This window comes from Monopterus albus, unplaced genomic scaffold, assembly GCF_001952655.1.
Source record: "Monopterus albus unplaced genomic scaffold, M_albus_1.0 scaffold25.1, whole genome shotgun sequence".
NCBI lineage: Eukaryota > Metazoa > Chordata > Actinopteri > Synbranchiformes > Synbranchidae > Monopterus > Monopterus albus.
In genome coordinates, this window is record NW_018127905.1 from 2,468,579 (window position 1) to 2,477,927 (window position 9,349).

At 39.3% G+C, this 9,349-nt stretch overlaps 1 protein-coding gene across 2 annotated transcripts in view; it reads right to left on the reverse strand.

Annotated features, from left to right (window-relative positions):
- The window catches only part of trappc14 (trafficking protein particle complex subunit 14), a 27,425-nt gene that overhangs the window by 10,815 nt on the left and 7,261 nt on the right, over positions 1-9,349 (reverse strand). The window contains exons 5-10 of one of the 2 annotated variants that reach the window (XM_020594951.1): positions 7,130-7,250; positions 6,295-6,439; positions 5,931-5,992; positions 4,842-4,984; positions 3,458-3,597; positions 828-1,012 (exon numbers count right to left, since the gene is read on the reverse strand). In XM_020594951.1, the coding sequence (XP_020450607.1) occupies positions 828-1,012; positions 3,458-3,597; positions 4,842-4,984; positions 5,931-5,992; positions 6,295-6,439; positions 7,130-7,250 (796 nt within the window). Of the gene's footprint in view, positions 1-827; positions 1,013-3,457; positions 3,598-4,841; positions 5,015-5,930; positions 5,993-6,294; positions 6,440-7,129; positions 7,251-9,349 lie in introns of both variants that reach the window. The other variant, XM_020594950.1, reaches the window with a different exon arrangement.

Here is a 9,349-nt window from a genome sequence, read left to right on the forward strand (position 1 = left end):
AGAGAATTATTTTGTAGAGATACTGCTTGCAAACCAATGATGTAAGATGATGTCATGGGGTAGGACTGGATAAGTCTGACTTCTTCCTACTCCATTCAAGCATGTACTAGGTATAAGCAAATTGATATTGGATTAGCATTTGTTGGATATGTGTAAAATTATGTGTGTTGATATATCAACTGTCTTTACATGCTTGAAAGAATAAATCAAATCAAATCAAAGTATGAGGGACTATGTAATAGTCAACTGAGGTGCAATACTCAAACCCGGGGGGTAAAATGCATGGTTAATATGCACATATGTAAAATCTGTTCTTGATTTCTCTTGAATACTTTATGCTGTCATGTCTGTTTATGTATTTTTGAGTAGTTTTTCTGAGATCCTCATGGCTGAAATACAGGTATTTCCCCCATTGCGGGATCAATTATGAGATTAATATTCTTGTCCTTGATCTATCTCAAACACTATATTTTGTCTTGTTCTGAGGTATTTTGATCTGTTCTCAGGGATTAATTGTGGGATCATTCTTGTTTCTGATTGACTCTCAAATACTATACTCTGTCTGGTTTTAGGTACTATACTCTGTCTGGCTTTAGGTACTTTGGAATTTGTTTATCAGGATATGTGTGTGGTGTCTGTTCTTATGGTGTTTTGTTGCTGCTCTCTATTGCTGCTGGAACACAGGAATTTCCCCATTGTGTGATCAATAAAGTCCTACCTACCTACTGTTAACTGCAAAAAATGCTTTGAAACGCTGAACCATCTTCAACACAATTGCTTGATACCGATTCAGTGCTTCAGAAAGCTTCAATTAATCCATTACTAACCTGACATGGTGTGATCTAAATGGCTGCTGGTGGGAGAAGCTCTGAGATCGGCCCAGGCTGTGTTTCACTTGCAGCTCTGTAACTGCAGGGCTGGATGATGAGGGAGCCTTACTCAGCCAGGGCTCCATGGAAGAAGTTGGCACAGAGGATGTGAACTGGAGCTTTAGTTTCATGTGCTGGCTCAGCTACAGTGTTATCATAGATAGGAACAGACAAGATGGAAGAGCACTTTGACTTTGACTATATGTAGCAGTGTTCATATCGTCAATAAAAACCTGTGACAAAATATAACAGCAAATAATGTGAAACCAGTGTGGTATGAATAGACAGTTAATTATTGTTTAAATACAACGGCAGACTCATGCTTTGTATTGGTGTCTGTCTATTCAAGATAAATGTAAGAAATTTACAAGTAATAAAGTCTGACAAAATAACTTCAAGTAAAATATTACCTCAGATAGTGCAGCTTAAAGATGGCATGCTTTTCCTTGTTTTCTGACTTATCTACAATGTTACGGTGAATTAGATGTGACCTAAAGCTCAAAACATTTGGTGTACATATGTTTTAGTATTTCTATGCAGAAGCAACTCTGTTTATACATGTCTTGCAAACTCCTGCTCATGAGACTTTTTTTTCCTAACAAAATAACGTATTACATGATAGTTTAAGGAATGGGCATAATCTCCAGGGAGTTGCACATTCATGTGAGCTTGCCTGACATTCACCGTGCCATTGTAAAAGCTGAATTTTTTTGACTGCGTCCAGTTATGTGGATATATTTTACCTCCTGTTGATGCTGCACTGTGACCAGAGTATGTGGAGAAAAATACAGGGACTGAGGTTACTGCAGATTAATCATTAAATGGCTGGAAACAAGCAAAATGAGCATGACACTGGCACTTTAACTACAAATGTTAGGGTAGCCTTTCCACTCAGGCCTTGTAGTATTTTATTTAATTACCTGGATAACCAAACTGTAGAAGAATTTGTTTTTGAAAAATGAGGACTGCACTCCCACTGTGTTGCAATTCTCCTCAGTTGGTCCAAGGGCTGGGTATTAGTTGAAACTTTTGGTAACCTTAACAAGTGTGTTGAAAACTTCCAAGTTGTATTGTAAAGTGCTTAAACTGTAGACTGTTAAACAGTTGGTATTATGGCGCCTTTTGGCCCATTTTTATAAATATTGAGTGTATTTTAAACACACTTGTATCTGTGACAGTTTATTCTCCTGGGGGTGTCTAGATTGGGCCTAAAAATCTTAGAAACATGCTATCTAACCATATAGTTACTCTAGGTGACATAGCACTGGCCTCCAGTACTACTGTGAGGAGCCTTGGAGTCTTTTTTGACCAGGCTATGTCCTTTAAATCATAAACACATAAACCAAGTCTCTAGACCTGCCTTCTTTCACCTGTGCGATATCGCAAAAAATCAGGATTTTAGAAGCACTGGCAAAGATCTAGCCACTGCAGCAAGCAATGCCTCAAACCTTGCCAGTGCTTCTAAAATGTATCAGCCTGTCCATTCAGCATGATTTTGAACTGGATCAAGAAGATAGTGATGAGGATGTCAATTTTACAGAGTCCCTCTCCACAAAGGGTAAAGGTCATTATACTGTAAGTCAATAAATAACTAACTAAGAAAGTGAGCAAGTAGGTCACTAAGTGCCATAACTAAAGTACTGTAGGTCAGTGAGACAGTCAAGAACTCAATGAGCAAGACAGTAACTAACTGTGTAAGTCAGCCAATAAGTAAGTGAGTAAATAAGTAAGAAAGAGAAAGCTAGTAAGCCACTAAGTAACTAGGTAAGTAAGTCATAAGTGACTTATTAATTTGCACATACTCTACACACAGAATACTGCTCTGTTATTCATTTGCACACTGTACTCTACACATGCAGATACTATATATTTATCTTTGCACTATTTACATCCACTGAACTGTTAACTCATGTAACTTTTTCTTATTCTGCACTATTTCATAATCGTAATATACTTTATCATTACTTGTAATTTATATCCATAAAGACTGTTGTATATTGTACATTACCTTACACATCTTACTGTAATTATCAATTGTACTGATCTATTGGTAAATTAGTTCTGACTGTACAGACTGTAGATACTGCACACTCTGCACTGCTGTTATTGCACTTCTGGTTAGATGCTAAACTGTATTTTGTTGCCTTGAACATGTGTGATGACAAAGTTGAATCTAATCTAATCTAATGTGATTAAGTAAGTAATTATGTAATTTGGGAAGTAAATAACACCCGAGTGAGTAAGTAATTATGTAATTTGGGAAGTAAATAACACCAGAGTGAGTAAGTAATTATGCCAGTAAATAAAGGAGCTTGAATCATTAGTTAACCAAGTAACTAAGTCATTAGCTAAATAGGTTTTTCATTAAGCATGTCAGTAAAATAGGTCAGTGAGGAAATACTGCAAGTATGCCACTAAGAAGGAAGGAAAGAAGCCAATGAGGAAAATAAGAAAGGAAGGAAGAAAGGGTGCAAATAAATAAAAGGCATGACTCAGCAGGCAGCTGGCGACATCACTCACATGAATATCTGCAGTGTACTCAGTATACAGTAAACTCATGGCATCACGCACACAGTTTATTTTGGTACCTCAAAGAGTCCAGTCCTCAGGATCTGGAAGGCCACAGTGAAGGAGATAGTGGAGCCCTTCCTACACTGTCCAAGACTGTTGAGGGGAGACTGGCACACCACTGCTCCAACTCCTGTGTCCTTCTGATTTCCTCTATGAGCTGAGAGATGGGTGTATAGATGGATGGAGGTACAGACCACGTGGTGAGGAGAGGAGATAACAAGCACAGGTAGTAGAAAACAGATTAAGACACTACACTGGATGACTTAAAAGCTGTGTATCCAAGTAGTATACTGGTACAGCCCACTCGTTCATCCCAATACATCTGATTTACAGAGTATATGAGTCAATCATCGCTTACATTCTGAAATGAAGCAAAACAAACCAACTAGGGAACCCCATATTTGTCCTGTCTCTTTGAAGTCAATCTGCCTTAAGCCCGTAGGAGCCTCTTGCCTGCCATCTACAGCTTGGTACCCACCTCAACGCCTACCCAACTGACCCCTCTTTGTCTCATCACTGGATACATTGCTACAAGATTCTGGTTTCTTCATTCTCTCCCTCTCTGGCATCTTTCCTGACCTTTATTCTGAATAGGAGCAGTTTCAACCACCCACTGTAAAGGTATCCCCAACCATCACATCAAAACCACTGGCAATTGGACCAGAAGGACCCTTTTCCATCGCCTGGTACTGGCTCAACTCGACTCTAGGTACTGGGTGCATGGTTTTCCACAGCAGATGGTCGCCTCTCAGTGTAGCTGGTTGTCATAGCGATACCGCATTGCACTGCCATGACATCGCCAGCAATGAACACAGTAATAATGGAGAACATCAAAGATATGCTGTTCTTGATTCTTGGTATGTGGCTGTTCTGAGTAAGGATAGTAACTATAGTAAAGTAGCGGATAGCGATAAATAATGTTGACTTTTAAAAATGGCACTTTCTTTGTTCCAGGACATCTTGCACATTGATGAAGCAATTTGTCTGACCAGTCACTAGTCTGCAGTGTTTACACATCACCATTTGGAACCTCTGCTCGCTTGGAACCTCGATGGAGGTGATACCAAGAATAGTACCAGGTTCTATCCCCAACATTTGACTGATGGAAACACAAATAAGGAGAGCTGAACTAGGTACCAGGTGCTGGCAAAGGGGCCTAAGTTACACCAAGCACCATCCTCCTTCATACACTAAGAGCAGGCCCCATCTAGCAAATACAGAATCAAGACAAGCATATTTAATACCAGTGCAGTCTGCTTGTGCTCGGACAAAACGGAAGGGTTGGGGAGGCATCCGGCATAAAACCCATGCCAAATCACAGTAATCTGCTGTAATGGCCCACACACGATGGGGAGCAGCTGAATGAGGAACAACAACAACAACTCAGCTGATGCTACTCACCTTCAGAACTCCAGATGAGACGAACGGCCAAGAAATCCTGCAAGTTGTTCATCAGAGTGTATGTTACCCGGAAGGGCTCCAGGGGCCTGACTACACTGGGACAGGAAGCTGTCATCACCAGTCGTGGACAATCCAAACGGATACTGGGTAACAAGTAACAACTAGAAATGTATCTGCAGAGAAAACAAACTAGCATTTCAATCTGCTTTAACAAACCTTGTCACAGCAGACATATTAGGCTCGTCATAGCATAGAATAGCCGACCTGTCAAAAGTGGCATTATATTTATTTATTTATATAAATATAATAAAATACTGACAAATATGTATTCATATATTTTTGTTGTTTGCAATAATTAACATATAAAAAATACAAAGCAAATACACATGAAAACCTTAGCATGTCATGCATGGAGCACGTTGTCTATACTCTATCTAATACCCAGACCACCGAATGTATATAAAAATGACATCACATTACCAATTCCCATTACTATGCAAAAGTGAAGCCAAAGTATTGTAAATGCGGTGGCGGCCATCTTACTTTTTTGTAACCAGATTCTGTACAATAACAACCTGAAGTGTAGTTACAGCATCAGACCGCCAATCAAAGCTGTCAAATGAATCGAAACAGTACACTTCTTTTCATATAGTCAAATAACCTATTAAAAACAAACTTACCAGATAAATAATCACTTGTACACAAATCAGCATGATAACATCTCCCAAAAATGATAGAAAGCATCTCTGGAAAAAATGTATTTGATTTGTACTTTGAGTGTTTACTTTGGCTCATGCGCCACCCACTGACATGGAGGGGGTGGGATTTGTTAACTTATACTGCAACCAGCCACCAAGGGGTGATCAACTTGTAATGGCTGCATTTCTGGGAGCTGTACATCATATACTGTATTACAGTCAGTGGCCCAGACAAACACTTTTCTTACATCAAGTTATTCTGCGTTACACACCACAAAACACGTATTCTACAAATTATTGTTCTACTACATTGTGGTCATAGTACCCCAGTATACATAGAGAATTTCTAAATGGCTCCATTTCAAATGTTGAACAAAACAGGAATAGTTACCTTGTGAAAGGAAATGTTACAGTGTACCACTGTATCACAGCCACCAGTGGAATTTCCAAACCCTACACAAATATATAGAATAACCTCATTACAACCCATACTTCATACATGTGACTTGCACAGATAATGTGCCAAGAAGGTGAAAAAAGTACCATCACTCTAAACCCCTTGTGATATTCTATGTATTGTACTGTCAACAAATCTCATGTGCACAGCAACTACAATGGATTGATCTCACTAACAAGTATTTTGGGTGTATGACTAGGGAAGTCATTTTCTTCAGAGACATTGACCTTTATGATACCCGCTAATTAAATAAAGAAGAACTGAAATAACCTGACACAGACTCCATTATTATTCTCACCTCACTGGATTCTTCCTCTTTGTTTTGTAGATGCAACTGGAAGAGGAAGTTCTGCTCCTCCAGAGCACTGAGCACACTCGGTAAACGTGATGACTTGCTGTCTATTCGACAGAATGAAGCCGTGGTCACCTCAGCTGACTGGTGGCTTTAGTGGGAAGTGGTAACAAAGAAGTGTTTAAGAGATTTTAAAGAACAAATAAGAAAGAAGTTTTACAATTCAGTAAGTACCTATTCAGTTATGGGCTTTTTGACTGGTTGAATGGACAGCTTTCCAAAGAAATGTGCAAAAACTATTGGGAAAATTAAAATTTTGACCCAATGACTGTACTAAATGAAAAAGTCAGTGCTCACCAGAGTGGAAAGAATCGAATATCAGAACCAAATTTCATGGCAGTCCATCCGATAGCTCTTGAGACATCTCATTCAGAAGCAATAGTGTAAAATACATTCTCTGGGGCCTTACTGAAAAACTGTTTCATGGTGTTCTAACCAATAGTTGATATTAAGTTTTGTTCTGGAGCAATGGAGTGACCAACCAACACACTGACTCTGAAATCCATGAAGTCACTCACTAAAAACTGCTTATGATGTAAGCAGGGTGCAAATTTAATTTTTGAGCTCAGCTACACTGAAAGAAAATATTTGCCATTTCATATCAGTTTCAACTGCTTTGGAGAGAAAAAGGTTGTAAAAATATTAACCAAAATATGTACAAAGTCTGCGAGTGCAACCAAATGGAACCAGATCTCAGACCTTCTAGACAACATGCTGCATACATCACTTTACTCAAGCCATTTTCTTTTATTTGAAAGAGAATAAGTGCAGATGTACTTACCAGACATTGTCAACTATGAGAACTGAGCCATCTGGCATCATGGGAAGGTAAGATGAGTTATAGTTAGGAAGGATCTTCACATCTTTAACACACAACTCCTCTTCAGAGCAGCAGTTCAACACTAAAGAGAGAGGAAGGAGGTGACATGCACAGGATGCAGGACACGACACGGTCACATAGCCTGTTTGTAATTTGCCATTCCTTGAATCCATCAGGCTTCGGCCCTTAAAGAGAGACGTTACTAAATTTTGTCCTGTCTCCATTTGGACATTTTAACTGGTGTCTTCGTTGTAAATGACCATCTTTCTTCAGCATTAGATTTCACAGTGTGAGTGTGTGAGTGCATGTCTGAAAAGGGTTTAAGTGTCTGGATGTGAAACAGGCCTGTAGTTATCTGACAACATTAAGTTATCAAAAGGCATTTGTGGCCAAGTACCATCATATTACAATTAAAGCAGAAACGGCTTGTCTGAAAGGACACTAAACAGTCCACCTTGTGTATTTCTGAAATAAGTAAGGAGGATACTTTTTTCTTTAAAATCCAAAGACTGACTCTTAGAAAAATCCATAAACCTGATTGTTATACACAGTTTTTGTTGTTTAAAGTGCCGATAGCTGCTCATTTTGCTCGTTTCCAGCCATTTAATGATTAATCTTGGGTACCTCTAGATTAGCTTGGCACCCATCATAACTCCAAATAGTGTGTAATTATTTCAGAATGATAAAACCAGAGAGTCTCTTCCTAAAAATCAGAGGATGGCGCACAACTCCTGTTGCCGGTATTGTGTTGAAAGTGGACAGCACAACGAACTGCGAAGGCATTAATTAATTTGAACTTCTCCTCCATAGATATGTAAACAATGGTACACATATGTACCGATGAAAAGCGATTTGTAACACTCTAAACAAAACGGGTAATTGAGAAACCCCATATTATAACTGGCACAATACAGACATAGTAATTTCTCCAGCCTTACAAAAATTCTCTCTAACGTTACAGAAACAAGGCATTAACAGACATGTAACGTGTTTTTTTTTTTTTTACTTGCCGTTAAGTCCCACCGAGTAGTGGAAACATCACTCCCTTTCAAGTAGCTCCAAGGTCAGTAAATCCAACCGGTGGTCGCTCCGTCTTCCCCCACATACAGTCCCAAACTAGTGAAATTAATTCCAGTGGGTAGCGTAGCACCAACAATATCATCATGGATCTTAATCCGCTTGTTAACCAGCAACACATTTCATGCAGCAGACCGTCTTCCCCCACATACAGTCCCAAACTAGTGAAATTAATTCCAGTGGGTACGCCACTGGGGGCTTCACTGGCACGGCTGCTTGTAGGTTAGACCCGGTCAGTGGGTAGCGTAGCACCAACAATATCATCATGGATCTTAATCCGCTTGTTAACCAGCAACACATTTCATGCAGCAGACACACTGGCCTCCAGCAGTCAAAACAAACAGGTATTGTGCTCCGGGGGAATCCAGTGTTGATGAACTGATCGTTCACCACTGCGGGCGGCTTCACTGGCCAGCTGCTTGTAGGTTAGACCCGGTCAAGTAAAACAGTGATGTCAGGCAAGCTCACATGAAGGCTCACAGCCTGGTGAATATGACCTTTCAAGAAAATCCATATTCACGAGCGAGAGTTTATAAAATGTGTATAAACCATGGTGCTTCTGCACAGAAGTACTAGAACATAGGACGCAGTCAAAAAATTCAGCTTTTACAATGGCACTATGGATGTCTTGTTTTTCTTCACATAAGCTTTATTGAAAATACACATAACAAACAAGGCAATATGGTGGGGGCACTGGTGGATGTCGTGCAACTGCCTGGAGATTATGACCATTTAAGGAAATCCTTACACTAATACTTTTTTTTTTCCCTACCAAAATAAAGTTTCACGAGCGAGAGTTTATAAAATGTGTATAAACCATGGTGCTTCTGCACAGAAGTACTAGAACATATGTAAACCTCACTTTTTGAGCTTTAGGTTGCATCTAAGATGATAATTCACCATTGTAACATTGTAGATAGGTCAGAAAACAAGAAAAAAAAAAAAACAAAGCATGCCATGGGCTCTTTAAAGATTAAGAGACAAGTACGTCAGTAGCTAGCTTGGAGGAGATCTATGGGTTAGCAGGTGCTATAACAAATCAAGGAGTGTATCAAGATCTTTGTGTGTGTGTGTGTATATATATATATATATATATATATATAT